Source organism: Aquarana catesbeiana, linkage group LG08, assembly GCF_042186555.1.
Source record: "Aquarana catesbeiana isolate 2022-GZ linkage group LG08, ASM4218655v1, whole genome shotgun sequence".
Classification (NCBI taxonomy): Eukaryota; Metazoa; Chordata; class Amphibia; order Anura; family Ranidae; genus Aquarana; species Aquarana catesbeiana.
In genome coordinates, this window is record NC_133331.1 from 168235676 (window position 1) to 168257355 (window position 21680).

Below are 21680 nucleotides of genomic sequence, written 5' to 3' on the forward strand. Positions count from 1 at the left end.
TTTACACATACAGTATATTGACCTCACCCTGCCCGCATGGAGCTTACAATCTAAGGTCCTTACCTCACATGCATGCATTCACATGCTGTGGTCAATTTAGACAGGAGCTAATGAATCTACCAGTATGTCTTTGAAGAGTGGGAGGATATTGAGGTACCTGGAGGAAACCCATGCAAGCACATGGAGAACATGCAGGTTACTAGTTGCAATTTAATTTACGTATAGTGAAAGCTATAGTATCTGGCATGAATAAACAAGAATTTCATTTAGAATTAATTGAAAAATAACAAGCTTCCTGGTAATAATTCTCCATGCAGATAATGTCCTAGTGGGGATTTGAATCAATGACCTTAGTGCTGCAGGGCAGATGTGGTAACCACTAATCCTCTACACAGCCCTATTATCTGCTGTATATGTGGGCATATGAAGTGGAGGACTTAGATTGTAAGCTCTTAAAGGGCAGGGACACATGTGAATGTGCAATATACATGTAAAGGGCTATGTATTGTCAGCATTATATAAATACCTGCATACCAGCCATACTGTCATTTATCCCTCTCCTTTCCATTTACAGACCGCTTTGTATTCTGTGAAGCATTCACAAAATAAAAAGGAAAGCACTCTATAAATGGATCAGGTGGACATTTTGATCATCCGCCTCTCCTCTATTCACAGAGTGCTTTTCTTTCTTGGAAACTTTAACACAGTTTCTGTGAATGCAGGAGGGGGGCAGAAAGGGTCTCTTAAAGCGTGTCTGACAGGTCCCTCAGCTCTAATAACCCCACAGCATCAGAAGATAACGGCTGCAGGGTATGGGAGAAGTGTAGAGCACAGAGGATTTCAACTATGACAACTGGCACCAGCACAAGGACATTTCTTATTAAATGTAAGTGCCATCCCTTGTGCTGATTTTTTTTTAAACGGAGGCTTTAAACACAAGTCTGCAATGCCAGCCTTCAATTTCATCCTGGAATTTCCCCCATGAATTGGTCAGTCTTTGGTGATTTGTGTACAGTGGACAGATTATGAAGCATGATGTGCTTTTATATTAATGTCAATAGGAATTTGAGACTCTTTTACAGTCACTAATGGATGAAGCCATGCTTAGACGTTGTCCTTTCTGCTTATTACTGATGTTCTCTAAGAATGTATTGCTACATCACACCAATAGTCTGCAACAGGAGTCATTTATCAGAAAACAGAAGATGAAAACATATATCCAGAGAGCAGAGCTTCTAGATTTGATTAAATGACATTTATCTTCCTTTTCTATGTTTCTCATCCAGCTGTCTTTGACTCAGAGTGATCTTAGTCACATAGGATCAATGAAGGTTGAAGGCATTATCCATCCAACTACAGCTGAAATTGACCTAAAGGAAGATATAGGTAAGTTTTACACTGATGTGCATGGATTAGGTTACAGTGTCACTTAATTAGGTTACATCCAGTTCAAGAAGTACCTGAAGGTTTTTGGTATGGATGGGAAGTCTTACTTCACTTCAAAAACATGTTGCCATGTGTTCATGTGCCTGGATTTTCTGTTGCTTCCCTATAAACCTCTGATAATGTAGGCCTATTGTTCCTTAACCAAATGCAACTTTTAAATCAGGGGAGCCCAACCGCTGGCCTGCGGAGCCCTCTGATGTGGCTCTCAACCTCCTACTCTGAGATGGCGGGTCAGCAAGCCCAGATCGTGGGTACCCAACCAGCCATCCCAGAGCATCAGTGTTCTCAATGGAGCCAGCGCTAGAGGGAGCATGGTTGTGGAGGGAGCAGAGCCACATAAGCCAATGCTTCCTGTATCATGCCGGCTCCTGTCACAGCAGAGTGATACTAATTCCACTCCTCCTGGGACAGCAACAGCCGGAAATACCTGTAGCAAGGGAGATTGCTGATTGGAAGATTAATATTAAAGGTCAGTTTATACTCTAAAATCACAATGTGTGTATATATAGGCATATCTCTTCTGCAGTGGTTACTGGGCTGCTGTCAAACTGATCTGCAGTGCACCTGTGGGTTACCTGCACTAAGCCATAGATTTCTGTTATTACCTGTGTTTTTGGTTGGCTTTCAGAAAGTGCACCACACCTGCAGGATATAATAGAAGTCTATGGCAAAGTGCAGCTAATTCGCAGGAAAGCCACAGGTGCACTGCGATGCACTCACGGTGCAGGTAAACCACAGCACATCAGTGTAAAAGCAGCCGTAGGCCCCTTTCACGTGAACAATTTGATCCGGTCTGCCTGTCCATTTTTCAGGCGAATCCAATTGGACCCTCCATTCACCTCTATGGAGTGGTAGATGTAAACAGACAAGCGTTTTTAATGTGATAATATACGGGGAAGTGTGCATGTATTGCAGAGACGTCCTAAAAATAATTTTTTTTATTTCACTGGACATGCACTTTAAAGTACCTTAAATGTGATTGCTACCATTTTAGGAGGTAACTCGCCTTGGCTAATAAGCGCCAGCTTTGGTGGTCAAGAGCCTGGCCTATTCCCTTCCCTCATCCATCAATGCTCTGTCGGGTCAGGTCATCACTGTAATGCAGTCTTAGGCTGAGGAGGGTGACCTGGTTGATGGTGACATGCCAGAGCACTGCGGTACTTAAATGAGTGCTGACTTGTTACCAGTGGGTTTATATGTTAAGAGACATGTGACCACTATGCCTGAGGTATCACAAATGCTTGTGCATTACCAGAGGGCAGGCATGTTAAATGAACTATAATAGGGTAAGTGCATGGCTTTACGGTGTTACTGTGTGGAGTCCAACAACAAAAAATATACCAGCACAGCAAGAAGTCGATTCTGAATCGGGACTTACTGAAGTCTCATATCTCCAAAAAAGTTACACCAACACTTCAAGAGGATGGTGGCTCTCATTTGCAAGGTGACAGATAAAGACTTTTTTAGCTGATATAGGACTACCATAACAGACTTCTTGTAGCATAACAGGAATAGCTTAACCCATTTCTTATTCCCCTGACAATACTGTATGTTCCCATGGTACTAACCCCTGTTGAGGTCAGTAATTAGTTGTAAAAGAGTGCAGTTATGTAAATCCCAAAATACAATATTCACAGAAGGTCTAAATTTTATTAGAAATTGTTCTAATAAACATACACTTTAAAACTTGACACATGGATCATTTGGGTAATTTGGGAACAAGAGGGAGGATGCCCATATCTAGGCAGTGCAGGGCAGAAAAGAAACCTAGGGGATTTGCCACCTTAACTACTTCCCTACCGGGCCAATTCTGGCATTTCTCTCCCACCTGTAAAAATCATCTTTTTTTTTTTTGCTAGAAAATTAATAAGAATATATATATATATAGAGAGAATAAAATGGTGTTGCAGTTTTTTATATCATTCTGTATTTGCGCAGTGATTTTTCAAATGCAATTTTTTTACCATAGTTAAAAATCTCTATAGGCAATGCTTTACATTTTTTTACAGGTTACCAGTTTAGAGTTACAGAGGAGGTCTAGCAGTAGAATTATTGCTGTCGCTATAACATTTGCGGAGATACCTCACATGTGGCATGTGAACACTGTTTACATATGCTTCTGCGTGCAAGCACGAGGGGACAGGGGCGCTTTAAAAAAAAATTATTTATTATTTTATTTCTTTTTTAACACTGCCCCTTTATTTTTTTTTTTTATCACTTTTATTCCTATCACAAGAAATGTAAACATCCCAAGGCATGATCCCAAGGCATGACAGGTCCTCTTTATGGAAACATCTGGTGTCTATAAGATCCCAAATCTCTCCTTTACCCTGGAAAGCATGAGATTTAAAAAAAAAAAAAAAAAAACATTGACCTCTACTTTCCTGAAAAAAATGGCAGTGTTTACATCTGCCAAAACCAGAAGTCATGACGTCGCTTCCGGCTTGCCAGGAGCATAGAGATGGCTGTGGACCAACTAGTCCACGGCTGGCTCTGTGGTAACCTGACAGAAGCTTGGGATTGGATCCTGGCCTTTACGATCACACGGGAGAGCCCGGAGAGGCGCCAGAGGATGGTGGGAGGTAAAGTCCCCTCTCGCTGCCTGTAAAAGTAAGTCAGCGGCTAATCAGCCCCTAGAATGGCTTTTACAAAAAAGTGTGTCGCTGGCTGAAAAAAAAGATACCAGGATAATGCCTGTAGCTGCAGGCACCATCCTGGTAAAACCATTTCAACCTAAGGATGTCCTACGATCGGGAAGTGGTTAAAGCGGTGTTGTTTTAACTTTGGATAGTAAAACATTTTTTTTTCTGACCGTAAATACCTTATACAGCCCACTTCCTGTTTCTTGTCTGGTCAGTAGCCTATGCTTATGACCTCATGCGCAGCTTTCTCTCTCACTCTCGTGAGAGTTTGCCAGGAAGGGAGGGGGGATGAGTCATAAGAGGGCCAATGAGAGCTGCAGAGCTGGAGGTGTGTCTGTGTAAATTCAGGAAGTGAACAGGCAGCAGCTTCAGCTGCCCACACTTAAAATGATTGCAGCCAGACTTAGTGGAGGGAGATTTCTGCAACATATTTTTCAAGTACAGAATCACAATATATATATAAAATAATATGCAAAGTGGTTGGAGGGAAGCTTCAGAATGGCAAAAATGTTTTTATTACAAATTATGTGAGCAGACTGCAGTTCCTCTTTAAGGCCTTAGTGTCGTCTGCTGGCATGTGTGCATTATGCCCATCGAAAAAAAGTAAATATATTCAGTGAACGTATTTCTTTATCAGGTTTTTCACTGTTAAGTTCAAGTTTAAATTTATCAGTAGGTATGCTACATGGGCACCACTAATGACAATTAAAACTGTGAAAGAAAGCAGATTAGGGACTCAATCACACCAATCAATGCAAGCTCAATGTAATTGCACAAAAACGAAAAATTTTATCAAATACTGTAATTTTCCTTTCCTGGCGCCAATCCATGGTAGCTTACATGTGTTTGTATGCTGCCATGTTGGTGTCAAGAAATAAAATTGTCCTCTATGTGTCCTGTTTACGCTATACCTGTGGGTTGCGTAAAAATGCAGCATGTCTGCAATGCAAAACACCACAAGGTTCTGCAGTGTGTAAAGTTCAATGACGTGTTTATTTGTTGTTTGGAATACAGTTTTAAAAATAAGAAAAGCGTGAACAGAGCAATGACTACAAGTTCCTACCGCAGAGTTTTTATATACAAACTTATTAAAACGAATGAAAGTTACTGAGGTGTAAATATAACAACCAATTAATAATAAATCATTCTTAGAATTATCGCTCCATCCTGTCCTTTGAGGAACTAACTTAACCACCTCAATACAGGGCACTTACACCCCCTTCCTGCCCAGACAAATTTTCAGCTTTCACCGCTCTCACAGTTTGAATGACAATTACTCAGTCATGCAACACTGTACCCATATGAAACTTGCGTCCTTTTTTTCACACAAATATAGATTTCTTTTGGTGGTATTTAATCACTAGTGGGTTTTTTTTAGTTTTTTGTGCTATAAATAAAAAAGTCTGTAAATCTTGTGAAAAAAATGCCTTTTTTCTTTGTTTCTGTCATAAAACTTTGCTAATTAGTAATTTTTCTTCATAAATTTTGGCCAAATTTTATACTGCTACATATCTTTGGTAATCATAACCCAAATTAGTGTATTTTTGGTCTTTGTGAAATTTATAGAGTCTACAAACTATGGTGCCAATCACTGAAAATTGATCACATCTGATCAGGCCTTCAGTACATCAGGTGAATCTCATTTCTTGACACTAACAAGTCAGGAAAGTACAAATACCCCCCAAATTACCCCTTTTTAGAAAGTAGACACTCCAAAGTATTAAGTAAGTAGCATGGTGAGTTTTTCATTTTTCCCCACAATTATTTACAAAATAAAGATTTTTTTTTTTTTTTTTTACAAAATTGTCATATCAGGTTATTTCACACACAGCATATGCATACAACAAATTACACCCCAAAATACATTCTGCTACTCTTCCCGAGTATGGTGATACCACATGTGTGAGACTTTTTTTTACACAGGCTAGCCACATACAGAGGCCCAACATTGAAGTAGCACCTTCAGGCGTTCTATGAGCATAAATGACAACATCTCATTTCTCAACCACCTATTACACTTTTGAAGGCCCTGGAGCATCAGACAATGAAATTGCCCACAAAATGACCCCATTTTGGAAAGCAAACACCCCAACATATAATCTACGGTTCATTTTTTTCCAGAAGTTTTTGGAAAATGTGTAAAAAAAAAAAAAAAAAAAAAAAAAAAAAGTTTTCATTTTTTTTCCACAAAGTTGTCAATTTATAAGATGTTTCTAACACATAGCATGTTTATAGCAAAAATTACACCCCAAAATACATTCTGCTACTCTTCCCAAGTATGGCGACACCACATGTGAGACTTTTACACAGCCTAGCCTACCTTTAGGCGTTCTAGGAGCATAAATTGCACATCTCATTTCATTCCTACCTATCACACTTTTGAAGGTCCTGAAGCACCAGGACAGTGGAATTGCCCACAAAATTACCCCATTTTGGAAAGCAAACAAACCAACGTATATTCTATGAGGCATGGGCTGCAAATAGGTACTTGGGTACTCTGATGGTCTGGAGACAGGTACTCTGGTAACTTGATGAGCTACAGACAGGTACTTGGGTGCTCTGATGGGCTGGTGACAGGTACTCAGTTACTCTGGGCTTGTGACAGGTACTCGTGTACTCTGATGGGCTGGTGACAGGTACTCGTGTACTCTGATGGGCTGGTGACAGGTACTCGGGTACTCTGATGGCCTGGTGACGGGTACTTGGGTACTCTGATGGGCTACAGATAGGTCCTCGGGTACTCTGATGGGCTGGTGACTGGTATTCGGGTACTCTGAAGGGCGGTGACAGGTAATCAGATACTCGGGTACTCATATGGACTGTGACAGGTAATCAGATGAACTGTGACAGGTACTCGGGTACTCTGATGGACGGTGACAGGTTCTCGGGTATTCTGATGGACGGTGACAGGTACTTGGGTACTCAGATGAACGGTGACAGGTACTCAGGTACTCGGGTACTCATATGGACTGTGACGGGTACTCAGATGAACTGTGACAGGTACTCGGGTACTCTGATGGACTGTTACAGGTACTCAGGTACTCAGATGAGCTGTGACAGGTACTCATATAGACTGTGACAGGTACTCGGGTACTCAAATGAACTGGTACTCTGATGGACTGTGACAGGTACTCAGGTACTCTAATGGACAGAGACAGGTACTCGGGTACTCTGATGGACGGTGACAGGTACTCAGGTACTCGGGTACTCATATGGACTGTGACAGGTACTCAGATGAACCATGACAGGTACTCGGGTACTCTGATGGACTGTTACAGGTACTCGGGTACTCTGATGGACGGTGACAGGTACTCGGGTACTCTGATGGACGGTGACAGGTACTTGGGTACTCTGATGGACGGTGACAGCAGGTACTTGGGTACTCTGATGGACGGTGACAGCAGGTACTTGGGTACTCTGATGGACGGTGACAGCAGGTACTTGGGTACTCTGATGGACGGTGACAGCAGGTACTTGGGTACTCTGATGGACGGTGACAGGTACTCGGGTACTCTGATGGACGGTGACAGGTACTCGGGTACTCTGATGGACGGTGACAGGTACTCGGGTACTCTGATGGACGGTGACAGGTACTCGGGTACTCTGATGGACGGTGACAGGTACTCGGGTACTCTGATGGACGGTGACAGATACTCGGGTACTCATATGGACTGTGACAGGTACTCAAATGAACTGTGGCACGTACTCGGGTACTCTGATGGACGGTGACAGGTACTCGGGTACTCTGATGGACTATGACAGGTACTCAAGTACTCGGGTACTGATATGGACTGTGACGGGTACTCAGATGAACTGTGACAGGTACTCTGGTACTCTGATAGACTGTGACAGGTACTCAGGTATTCAGATGAACTGTGACAGGTACTCGGGTACTCAGATGGACGGTGACAGGTACTCAGGTACTTGGGTACTCAGATGAACTGTGACAAGTACTCATATAGACTGTGACAGGTACTCGGGTACTCAAATGAACTGTGACAGGTACTCGTGTACTCTGATGGACGGTGACAGGTACTCAGATGATCTGTGACAGGTACTATGATGAGTGATGACAGGTCCTCTTTATTGGGGGGGGGGGAAATCAGTGTGATTGGTGTACAAGCGGTAAAGAAATGTTACCGCAATCTCCTCCTCACACGCCGAGGAGAACCCGGTAACATCTCATTACCGTGGTTTGTTGACATTTAGTGATCGGCTGTAAAAGGATCACAGCCGATCACGTGGTAAACAGCCGCCGGCCAATGGCTGTTTACCAGCGTCGGTAACGAGCAGTGTTCCCGGAAAAACGCCTGCGATCGCGCGCATGCGCCGTGCACAGTGGGGCGGAACCATCTGTGATCAACCGTGACTTCATCATGACCGATCACGTGGTAAACAGCCATGACCAATGGCTGTTCACCCCCCTTGGTGGCGAGCAGTGTCTCCGCGACACGCCACCACCGAAGGAACAGGGATGCATGAGCACGCGCATTCCCTGTTTAAATGGAGGGCCGTCGTACGACGCCCTCCCAGAACGAGAGCCGCGCCGCCTGGCCGTCATATGACGGGCGGCAAGCGGTTAAAGTGATTGTAAGGCTTCGAGGTTTTTTTTGTGTTTTTAAATAACAAACATGTCATACTTCCCTCCCTGTGCAGATCGTTTTGCACAGAGTGGCCCCAATCCTCCTCTTCTGGGGTCCCCCAGCGGCGCTGGTAGCTCCTCCTCGCATCGTATAACCCCGGGGGAGGGTTACCTTGCGAGCGAGCTCCTGAGTCCAGCATTTGCGTCCAAAGAATGCCGGACTTGGCCCCGACCCCCGGCGCTGCATCATTGGATTTGATTGACAGCAGCAGGAGCCAATGGCTGTGCTGCTATCAATCTATCCAATCAAGAGCCAAGAACCCTGGGCAGAGGAAGAGCGCATCTCCGCCACGGGAAATTCCAGGGCTCAGGTAAGTAAAACGGGGGCTGGGGGGCCGGTCACTGCCAGGTGTTTTTTCACCTTAATGCATAAGATGCATTAAGGTGAAAAAATATGAGGGTTTACAACTAGACATGTGCACACTGAAATATTTTGTTTCGGAATTTCGTTTTCGTCAGAAAAATACATTTAGTTACTCCCGAAATTTGTTTTTATTTTTTTCGTTAAAAATTGCATTCGTCCGAAAATCCAATATAAGGTTGAGTCTGACATTGAAGGCTTATGGTGTCTGTCGAATGTTCAAAGATTCGACGGAGCAGCTAAACTGTATGACGCCGTATAGTTTACCTGCTTCGTCGAAACTTCTTAGAACTTTCAACAGACACCATAAGCCAAAGTACGTGTGTACTTAGTTCTAGCTGTTTTACTGCTCCTCCTCTTTGGTTACAATCAGCCAATAACATTCATCATCATCATTATTTTTATTCATCTTTTCTCCCTACGTCGAATCTTTTCTCCCTACGTTGAATCTTTTCTCTCTATGTAGAATAATTTTGGACTAATAGAGTTAAGGTTAGGCACATTCGACCACAGGTTTGATGGACACAGATTGTTATTGTCATCATCATGTCGAATCTCCTATCTATATCAAACTGTTGTAGCAACGAAAATGAAAATAAAACATTTGTTTATGTCGGATCTTTCGTTTTTTCGGATTCTGCTCTTTCGTTATCGTTTGTTAAAACGATAACGAAAATACCTGAAATTCGGACGAAAATGCATTCGGACGAAAACGAATGCACATGTCTATTTACAACACCTCTAAGGCAGTTTAATGAGAGGTGGGGTCTTCATGAATCATATATTATATATTTCTATGGAACGATAGCACTGTCTGGAACTCCCCTTCATTTCAGCTGATTCATATTCTGAATGTGACCTAGTGCAATCTCCATTCATCTGACTAAACTACAGGCCTGTCCCTGAGATGTCATTAATATATAATGATTTACTTTATTGCAGGGAATGCCCTGGAAAAGGCAGGAGGAAAAGAGTTCTTGGAAGCTGTGAAAGAACTCCGCAAGTCTCATGGACCCTTGGAGCTGACTGGAGGTACAGTAATGTAGTGCAAAAGCCACGATTACAGGCCTTGGGTGAAATAGCTGGATTACTGGCACATCCCAACAGTTCAACTACCAGGGCTCCTTACAAAGCCACATCTTGTTTTTTTTTACTTCTTGTATTTTGTGAATATATGGCTCTTGTGCATAGATTTTATTTAAACAACTTCTATTTTTTTTCTTAAAGGCGTATTAAACCCAAAAGCAAATATTTATTACATTGCAGCTTAAAGATATGATCGCTGCATTAGTTTTCTTTTATAGACTCTTTCCTTTATTTTCACCTGGTGATCTGGCCGGTTTTCAACAGAACAAGCAAATGTATCAGTAAAGAGTGCTGAGACAAACTATTTACCACTGACAGGGGTGCTTTCAATGATCAACTTTTATTTATTTATGTAAAACCTTTATCCCAAAAGGGAAAAAAACTTTGCTGTACCTGCTTGGGTAACTGCAGTGCGAGTTGGAGTTTGTCTTATATGTGTTATTGTATCTAAATCTGCTAGTACATCTAATACTCCCCTCCCGCCAGATTTACAATGCTGTTACCCAAAGGTGTCGCTGTTGCTGCTTCATCCAGAGTGGAGGCACTCTAATACAGGAGGTGTGTTACTGGCAGATCACCAGATGAACAAAGCAGGGAAAAAAGCTTAAAAAAAAACAAATGCAGCCACAACATCTAATGATTGGTAAGCTGCAATATATTACACTTTTGGTTTTGGGTTTAATACCGCTTTAAGTTATACACTCATTGGCCACTTTATTAGGTACACCTGTTCAATTGCTTAGTAACACAAATGGCTAATCAGCCAATCACATGGCAGCAACTCAATGCATTTAGGCATCTAGACGTGGCGAAGATGACTTGCTGAAGTTCAAGCCGAGCATCAGAATGGGGAAGAAAGGAGATTTAAGTGACCGTGGCATGGTTGTTGGTCCCAGACGGGCAGGTCTGAGTATTTCAAAAACTGCTGATCTACTGGGATTTTCACGCCTAATCATCTCTGGGGTTTACAGAGAATGGTCCAAAAAAGAGAAAATATCCAGTGAGCAGCAGTTGTGTGGACGAAAATGCTTTGTTGATGTCAGAGGAGAATGGGCAGACTAGTTTGAGATGATAGAATGACAACAGTAACTCAAATAACCAATCGTTACAACCAAGGTATGCAGAATACCATCTGAGGCTACAATTCTCACAGGCTCACCAAAACTGGATAATAGAAAATTGGAAAAAAGTTGTCTGGTCTGATAAGTCTCGATTTCAGCTGTGACATTCAGATGGTAGGGTCAGAATTTGGCGTAAACATGAAAGTATGGTTTCATCCTGCCTTGTATCAACGATTAAGGCTGATAGTGGTGGTGGTGTAATGGTGGGGGGGGGTAATTTCTTGGCACACTTTGGGCCCCTCAGTACCAATTAAGCATTGTTTTAACGCCACGACCTACCTGAGTATTGTTGCTGACCATGTCCATCCCTTTATGACTACAGTGTACCCATCTTCTGATGGCTACTTCCAGCAGAATAATGCACCATGTCACAAAGCTCAAATCATCTCACCACTGGTTTCTTGAACATGATAATGAGGACACTTTACTCCAATGCCCTCCACAGTCACCAGATCTCAATCCAATAGAGCACCTTTGGGATGTGGTGGAACGGGAGATTCGCATTATGGATGTGCAGCCGACAAATCTGCAGCAACTGCATGATGCTATCATGTCAATATGGACCAAAATCTCTGAGGAATGTTTCCAACACCTTGTTGTATCTATGGCATGAAGAATTAGGGCAGTTCTGAAGGCAACAGGGCTCCAACCCAGTACTAGCAAGGTGTACCTAATAAAGTGGCTGGTGAGTGTACAGTATCTCACAAAAGTGAGTACACCCCTCACATTTTTGTAAATATTTTATTATATCTTTTCATGTGACAACACTGAAAAAATTTGCTACAATGTAAAATAGTGAGTGTACAGCTTGTATAACAGTGTAAATTTGCTGTCCCCTCAAAATAACTCAACACACAGCCATTAGACCCCTTTCACACTGGGGTGCTTTTCAGGCGTTTTTGCGCTACAAATAGTGCCTATAAAGTGCCTGAAAAACTCCTCTCAAGCCACCCTATTGTGAAAGCCTGAGTGCTTTCACACTGGGGTGATGCGCTTGCAGGACGGGAAAAAAAGTCCTGCAAGCAGCATCTTTAGGGCGGTGGGAGAGCGTTGTATACACCACTCCTCCACCGTCCCTGCCCATTAAAATCAATGGAAAGCAGCACTTTTTTGCCACTGCGGGCTTTTTTAATCCTCTATTCGGCCGCTAGTGGGGGTTAAAAGCTCCCCACTAGCGGACGAAAAGTGTCGCTATAACAGCGGTAAAGCACTGCTAAAACTAGTGGCGCTTTACCGCTAACGTCCCCCCGCGCCCCAGTGTGAAAGTGAGTACAGCCCTAAGTGAAAATGTCCAAATTGGGCCCAATTAGCCATTTTCTTTCACTTTCAACCAAAAAAAAAAAAATACAATCTCATATACACAAACCTACACCCACAGTTGATCCAGAGGAAGGCAAAAAAACCCAGCAAAGCATGCTCCAATTTGCTACAGCAAAAATTCCTTCCTGATCCCCCGTGAGGCAATCGGATTTTCCCTGGATCAACTTTACCTAGAAATGTTAGTACCCAGTTATATTTTGTACAGTTAGGAAAGAATCCAGGCCTTTTTTAAAGAAATCGACTAAGCTTGCCAGAGCCACCTCTGGAGGGAGTCTATTCCACATTTTCACAGCTCTTACTGTGAAGAAACCTTTCCGTATTTGGAGATAAAATCTTTTTTCCTCTAGACGTAAAGAGTGCCCCTTGTCCTCTGTGATAACATTAAAGTGAATAACTCAACACCAAGTTCACGATATGGACCACTTATGAATTTGTACATGGTGATCATATCCCCCCCTTAATCTCCTCTTCTCAAGAGGGAATAGATTCAGTTCCTCCAATCTTTCCCCATAGCTGAGCTCCTCCATGCCTCTTATCAGTTTAGTTGCCCTTCTCTGCACTTTCTCCAGTCCCCGATATCCTTTTTGAGAACCGGTGCCCAAAACTGAACTGAGGTCTTTAGTAATGATTTGTACAGGGGCAAAATGGTCTCTCTCTCTGTCTCTCTGTCTCTCTCTTTCTCTGGAGTTTGCTCGCTTTGGAAACCGCAGCTTGGCATTGCATGCTATTATTGAGCTTATGATCTACCAAAACCCCCAGATCCTTCTCCACCATTGATTCCCCCAGTTGTACTCCCCCCAGTATGTATGCTGCATGCATATTCTTAGCCCCCAAGTGCATAATTTTACATTTATCAACATTAAACCTCTTTTGCCACTTAGTAGCCCAATTAGACAGTGCATTGAGGTCGGCTTGTAAATTGGAGACATCCTGTAAGGATGTTATTCCACTGCATAGCTTAGTGTCCTCTGCAAAAACAGAGATGTTACTTTTAATCCCAGACCCAATATCATTTATAAAGATATTAAAAAGTAATGGTCCCAGCACTGAACCTTGGGGTACACCACTGATAACCTTAGACCATTCAGAGTACAAGTCATTAACCACTACTCTCTGAATTCTGTCTTTTAGCCAGTTTTCTATCCATTTACAAATTGATCTTTCCAAGCCTGCAGACTTTACCTTTTACCTTGTATTTTATATCTGCCTGGAGTTCAGCTTTAAAGTGGTTGTAAAGTCAAAATAATCAAGAACTGGTATCCCCTCAGTTTTATCAAGATATAAAGTACTGTGTGTCTGTCCATTTTTTTTCAAATTCTAATCCTAAATACGTCCTCTGACAGCACGTCTATGCTGTCACATGTCGTCCTCCGCTTTCCTTTCCCCAAGAGCATCTGGAGGGGCTTAAATTCCTCTCTGTCAGCCGACCAGCAGTGGGAGGTCACGTGACCGTACATCGGTGCTGTGCATAAAGGTATTTAGGATTAGAGTTTAAAAAAATGGGACACATTTTACATTTATATTTTGTTAAAACAGAGGGGTGGCAGTTATGTATAAATGGTATTTTCAAGCCACGGGGAAGAGCAGCAGGAGGGGAGGGGTGGAGAGGAGATTGGCTCTCACACCCAGGCTTCGGAACTGACAGGCAGGGGAGTGGGAGAGGGAGACTCAGAGCAGAGAGTGGGATGATGGAGGCACATAAACTGACCACGGTATCATGGATCAGCAGCCATGATTACTGTGGTCAGCACACACAGGGGGACTCAGGATCAACCAGGTATTTTACAGCATAGAAAGGAACAGAAGATTTTTTTTTTTCCTTTTAGGATTACAACTGATTTAAGGATATATAAAATGATCTAATTGAAATGTATACCCTATGGCTGAGCTATACAATTGCGCAGAAATGATGGTTTCGTGTTCTCCCAGAGAAGCTTTCATATGTGTTTTTTTCTTTTTTCTTGTTAGCTGCTCTTAGTCAAGCAAATGGATTAGCAGCCAAATTTGTTATCCACTGCCACATTCCACAGTGGGGATCAGACAAATGTGAAGAGCAGCTGGAAAAGACCATCAAAAACTGTTTATCTGTCGCAGAGGAAAAGAAACTCAAGTCTGTGGCATTTCCATCTTTCCCTAGTGGCAGGTATGTTGACTACAGGCTTGAGTAAGAGAGCATTCATTATGCCTGGCTGATAACAGCATCTCTTTCATATAATATTTTTCTAAAAGAATTTAGATGTGGTGTAAGACACACTTTTTTTTTATTTATGAAAGTTCATAAACCTTATAGTGAAGGGGAATGGTGAATTTAATATTGGCAGGTATGAGTTTGAGTGTTATACTAGTCAGCAGGAACTGGATAGTATACCTAGTAAGAAGAAATACACATTGTGGATATTTTCTTGGTAAAGTAAACCTGTCAGAAACCTGGGAATTGATTTCAGGGAACACCATGTCAAAATGACTAATGGATTCGAAAATACCGACTACTAAGGTTATGGACAAATTTCTACTTTTGCTGTAAAAGTCAAACCGAAAGTACATATTCTTAACAAGCAATGCAAGAGCTTTATAACAAGCCATCCCAGATCCGTATAGCGACGTTTAATGTAAATGTATAGGTCTCATTAGTACAGGTGCTGAGGACCATAGATGGAGAATGGCCCTGTTTATTTATGTGGCTTGAGCCCCCAGATGCTGCATGCGTGAAGCCCTGAACGCTGACCCGTGTGCATTTAGGGCCACTCACCTATACCTACACGCCTGTCAGATTGGTACGAGTCCCCAAACAATTACACTGCACACAGTACCTGGCAGCTCAAGTCGCATAAACAAATGGCCCATTCAGGCCTATGAATTCAGCACCCATGTGAATGAGGCCATACACTCTCAAAGACCGTACTCTTTACTCAAGAAGGGTTTCAGTGCTCCTTTTGCTTAGGAATTCTTGCATATGGGGCCATCTAGGAGCAGTGTGTCCCTCTGTCTTTTAGTGCTCTCGGGAGGGACATATGCAGGGTCCAACCCAGCTGCAGGCAGCCTGTCAAAGTCTATGGCAGGCTGTGGCTGGATGGTGCTGAATGCTATACTGAGTGGTACATGTGTTTAGGGCTCTTTATGTTCAGAGACAAAGTTACTGTAATTAATAGGCCCATAGCAGAATTGTAAAAATTGTCCTGGTCCATTAAAGGGGTAAAGGATGAAGTATCTAATATTTTTGTGGTAATGTAACCGCTGCTCTCCTGACCAAGCCCGTCCGAAATAAGAATAAGAAACAACCTCAGCCTACACTTCCCTGCAAACCACACCCCACTGATGCGTTTAACCCCACCCACCGGGGCTTAGTCATGGAGGTAGGGGCTTGGAGCAGGACAGAGGTTTTTATGCATCATCAGTCGCTTAGAAGAGTGAATGATGTAAAATGAATAAAACACGTGTGGTAAATAGGACTGATTGCTATGTTGGAGATTAAATAAATACATGAAGAGAGACACACAAAATAATAAAAATAAAAATAAATGATAAGGATGAAATAAAGATGGTAGTATAAAAATGTAAAAGAATAACCTATTTAAAAAAACTTCCTTCACATTATCATTTTACACTTACACTTATTTTCATCTTTTATTCACTTCCACTTTTCATTATCGACTTTACTGCTTTTATTTTCATTTTTATTTTTTATTTTCCCCAATTGTTTTGGATATTACTTTTTTCACATTTAACTAGTTTCATTAATTTTTATTTTTAATTTTTTTTCTTTCATATTCATTGCACCCTTTTATGTTTTTTTTATGTTTTATTTATTCTTATTATACACTGTTTAATTATTTATTCTTTATATTCTCATCTTTATATATTAACATTCACTTTTGATTTCTATTTTTTTTTTTTTGTGTATCTCTCTTCACTTATTTATTTAATCTGTAACACAGCAATTGGTCCTATTTACCACTCATTTTTTTTTATTGATTTTACTCACATCATTCACCTTTCTAAGCGGCTGATGATGCATAAAACCTCCATCCTGCTCCTAGCCCCCATCTCTATAACAAAGCTTGTAAAGAAGTGTTGGCTGAGGCCGTTTCTCACTCTTATCTCACACAGGCTGGTCAGGAGAGTGGCGGTTATTTTCCCCCATGATATGTTGTTTGAATGTATACAGTGAAACGCAGGCACCCTGCTTTTTAGATTAAAGGGGAAGAGTCTCTTATTCTGCTTGTGCGACGCTCCAAGCTTCATATTAAATATTTTTGTCTGCTATCTTTTGTCAATCTTAATGGGGTTTAGAAGACTACACAGAATGAAAATGATTGCTAAGTGCCAAGAGGCCTAGTTGCTTCTTTACAGTATGTACTTTTGCCACTGCATATATTTTGTTTTAACAATTTACTCTTTTTCTGTGCCCAGAAATGGTTTTCCAAAGCAGACAGCGGCTCAAGTCATTTTGCGAGCCATCTCCAACCATTTTGGCTCCTCCAGCTCATCCACTGTGAAGAATATTTTCTTCCTGTTGTTTGACAGTGAAAGTATTGGTATCTACGTACAGGAAATGGCCAAGCTTGATACAAAGTAGAAAGAATGCCGACCTTGGCTGGAACAGCTTACAGACAGGGATGGTTGGAAACCTGTAACAAGAGAATCAGAAGACCAAGAGCTGATGTTTTATTGTTAAGAATTATAAGAAGGTGTGAACAATGTTTGAAGTTTTGTGGTTTAAGGACAGATTTTGATTTTATTTTCCCATGGTTGAAGAGGTATGTTTGGGCTAAACAAGTCTCATTATGAATCCCTCCCCCTCATGTAACAAGCCAGCACCCCCTTTGCATTTTTATAGAATCTGAAAAATATATCCCTCTGTCGTCATCAGCCATGTTTTTCTTCAAGAATCTTGTTCCCAATGTTTTCTCTTATTTTTTTCCTGTCTTATTATTTTAGACTTAGTGTTAAAAAAAACAGCTGAAAAAACTTGTTTTAGATTTGTAGTATTGGATTTTACAAGAGAAATAAGACCACAATATTATTTAAAAAAAAAAAAAAAAAAAATCAACGTTCTTATATTGCTTGTCTTTTGTGTATTTCATTGGATTGTTACTTTTAGCCAAATACATGGCTGTCAGACTAAATGCTTTTCACTTAAAAGGGGCAAATGCAGTTTTTTTGCCATGGGCAAACATATAATTTTGTGCAGGGCAAGCCATGTAGAATATTGTGCGTGAGAACATGTGTGCGTGTCTACATATATATATATATATATATATATATATATATATATATATATATATATGACCCGGCACATTGATATCCCTGCCGGCGCAGTGAAAGAGAAGTGCGTAAACACTTCTCTTATGGCAGAGCCAGTACGAGGGGGATCTTTCCCATCTTCCTGCTGGTACACAGAACGATAATGCTAATGCTCATGGGGTGATTAGGGTGTGCCCAGGCACCTCGGCACACCCTGTGCGCATGCCTACTTACTACAAAAAGTTCCTTTACCATACATTAACCACTTCAGCCCCGGAAGGATTTACCCCCTTCCTGACCAGAGCACTTTTTACAATTTGGCACTGCGTCGCTTTAACTGCTAATTGCGCGGTCATGCAATGCTGTACCCAAACGAAATTTGCGTCCTTTTCTTCCCACAAATAGAGCTTTATTTTGATGGTATTTGATCACCTCTGCCGCTTTTATTTTTTGCGCTATAAACGGAAAAAGACCGAAAATTTTGAAAAAAAATGATATTTTCTACTTTTTGTTATAAAAAAAATCCATTAAAATCAATTTTAGTCATACATTTAGGCCAAAATGTATTCGGCCACATGTCTTTGGTAAAAAAAATGTCAATAAGCGTATATTTATTGGTTTGCGCAAAAGTTATAGCGCCTACAAACTAGGGTACATTTTCTGGAATTTACACAGCTTTTAGTTTATGACTGTCTATGTCATTTCATGAGGTGCTAAAATGGCAGGGCAGTACAAAACCCCCCCAAATGACCCCATTTTGGAAAGTAGACACCCCAAGGAAATTGCTGAGAGGCATGTTGAACCCATTGAATATTTTTTTTTTTTGTCCCAAGTGATTGAATAATGACAAAAAAAAAAAAAAAAAAAAAAATTACAAAAAGTTGTCACTAAATGATATATTGCTCACACAGGCCATGGGCATATGTGGAATTGCACCCCAAAATACATTCAGCTGCTTCTCCTGAGTACGGGGATACCAAATGTGTGGGACTTTTTGGGAGCCCAGCCGCGTACGGGGTCCCGAAAACCAAGCACCGCCTTCAGGATTTCAAAGGGCATACATTTTTGATTTTACTCCTCACTACCTATCACAGTTTTGAAGGCCATAAAATGCCAGGATGGCACAAACCCCCCCCCAAATGACCCCATTTTGGAAAGTAGACACCCCAAGCTATTTGCTGAGAGGCATGTTGAGTCCATGGAATATTTTATATTTGGACACAAGTTGCAGGAAAGTGACAATTTTTTTTTTTTTTTTTTGCACAAAGTTGTCACTAAATGATATACTGCTCAAACATGCCATGGGCATATGTGGAATTACACCCCAAAATACATTCTGCTGATTCTCCTGAGTATGGGGATACCACATGTGTGGGACTTTTTGGGAGCCTAGCCGCGTACGGGGCCCCGAAAACCCAGCACCGCCTTCAGGATTTCTAAGGGCGTAAAGTTGTGATTTCACTCATCACTACCTATCACATTTTTGAAGGCCATAAAATGCCCAGATGGCACAAAACCCCCCCAAATGACCCCATTTTGGAAAGAAGACACCCCAAGCTATTTGCTGAGAGGCATGATGAGTACATGGAATATTTTATATTTTGACACAAGTTGCGGGAAAGTGACAATTTTTTTTTTTTTTTTTTTTGCACAAAGTTGTCACTAAATGATATATTGCTCAAACATGCCATGGGCATATGTGGAATTACACCCCAAAATACATTCTGCTGCTTCTCCTGAGTACGGGGATACCACATGAGTGGCACTTTTTGGGAGCCTAGCTTCATACGGGGCCCCGAAATCCAATCACCGCCTTCAGGATTTCTAAGAGCGTTAATTTTTGATTTCACTCCTTACTACCCATCACAGTTTTGAAGGCCATAAAATGCCAAGATAGCACAAAACCGCCCCAAAATGACCCCATTTTGGAAAGTAGACACCCCAAGCTATTTGCTGAGAGGCATGGTGAGTATTTTGCAGCTCTCATTTGTTTTTGAAAATGAAGAAAGACAAGAAAAACGTATTTTTTTTTTCTTTTTTCAATTTTCAAAAGTTTGTGACAAAAAGTGAGGTCTGCAAAATACTCACTATACCTCTCAGCAAATAGCTTTGGGTGTCTATTTTCCAAAATGGGGTCATTTGGGGGGGGTTTGTGCCATCTGGGCATTACATGGCCTCCGAAACTGTGATAGGCAGTGAAGAGTGAAATCAAAAATTTACGCCCTTAGAAAGCCTGAAGGCGGTGCTTGGTTTTCGGGGTGCTGTACGCGGCTAGGCTCCCAAAAAGTCTCACACATGTGGTATCCCCGTACTCAGGAGAGGCAACAGAATGTATTTTGGGGTGTAATTTCACATATTCCCATGGCATGTTTGAGCAATATATCATTTAGTGACAACTTTGTGCAAAAAAAAAAAAAAATAATAATAATTTGTCTTTTTCCCGCAACTTGTGTCACAATATAAAATATTCCATGGACTCAACATGCCTCTCAGCAAATAGCTTGGGGTGTCTACTTTCCAAAATGGGGTCATTTGGGGGGGTTTTGAACTGTCCTGGCATTTTATGCACAACATTTAGAAGCTTATGTCACACATCACCCACTCTTCTAACCACTGGAAGACAAAGCCCTTTCTGACACTTTTTGTTTACATGAAAAAATTATTTTTTTTTGCAAGAAAATTACTTTGAACCCCCAAACATTATATATTTTTTTAAAGCAAATGCCCTACAGATTAAAATGGTGGGTGTTTCATTTTTTTTTTTCACACAGTATTTGCGCAGCGATTTTTCAAACGCATTTTTGGGGGAAAAAACACACTTTTTTAAATTTTAATGCACTAAAACACACTATATTGCCCAAATGTTTGATGAAATAAAAAAGATGATCTTAGGCCGAGTACATGGATACCAAACATGACATGTTTTAAAATTGCGCACAAACGTGCAGTGGCGACAAACTAAATACATTTTTAAAAGCCTTTAAAAGCCTTTACAGGTTACCACTTTAGATTTACAGAGGAGGTCTACTGCTAAAATTACTGCCCTCGATCTGGCCTTCGCGGTGATACCTCACATGCATGGTGCAATTGCTGTTTACATTTGACGCCAGACCAACGCTTGCGTTCGCCTTTGCGCGAGAACAGGGGGGGACAGGGGTGCTTTTTTTTTTTTTTTTTTTTTTTTTTTTTTTTAATTAATTTTTTGATTTTTTATCTTATTTTTAAACTGTTCCTTTCATTTTTATTTTTTTTAAATCATTTTTATTGTTATCTCAGGGAATGTAAATATCCCCTATGATAGCAATAGGTAGTGACAGGTACTCTTTTTTGAAAAAATTGGGGTCTATTAGACCCTAGATCTCTCCTCTGCCCTCAAAGCATCTGACCACACCAAGATCGGTGTGATAAAATGCTTTCCCAATTTCCCAATGGCGCTGTTTACATCTGGCGAAATCTAAGTCATGAAATGCTCGTAGCTTCCGGATTCTTAGGCCATAGAGATGTTTGGAGCCATTCTGGTCTCTGATCAGCTCTATGGTCAGCTGGCCGAATCACTGGCTGCATTCTCAGGTTCCCTGTTGGGACAGGAGAGCCAGAGAAAAACATGGAAGACGGTGGGGGGGGGGGGCATTTCCTCCCACTGCTTGTAAAAGCAGTCTAGAGGCTAATTAGCCACTAGGATTGCTTTTACATGAAAGCCGACCGCTGGCTGAAAAGAATGATACCAAGATGATACCTAAACCTGCAGGCATCATTCTGGTATAACCACTCAAAGTCCAGCAACATACCAGTACGTTGCTGGTCCTTGTTGGGCATAT

At 41.4% G+C, this 21680-nt stretch overlaps 1 protein-coding gene across 1 annotated transcript in view; it reads left to right on the plus strand.

The window, feature by feature from the left end:
* Positions 1 to 18124, plus strand: part of MACROH2A2 (macroH2A.2 histone) — an 81407-nt gene extending 63283 nt beyond the window's left edge. The window contains exons 6-9 of the mRNA XM_073596696.1: positions 1287 to 1386; positions 10034 to 10123; positions 14587 to 14761; positions 17029 to 18124. Coding sequence (XP_073452797.1) covers positions 1287 to 1386; positions 10034 to 10123; positions 14587 to 14761; positions 17029 to 17194 — 531 coding nt within the window. The 3' untranslated portion in view covers positions 17195 to 18124. The remainder of the gene's footprint in view (positions 1 to 1286; positions 1387 to 10033; positions 10124 to 14586; positions 14762 to 17028) is intronic.
* Positions 18125 to 21680: the final 3556 nt, after the last annotated feature.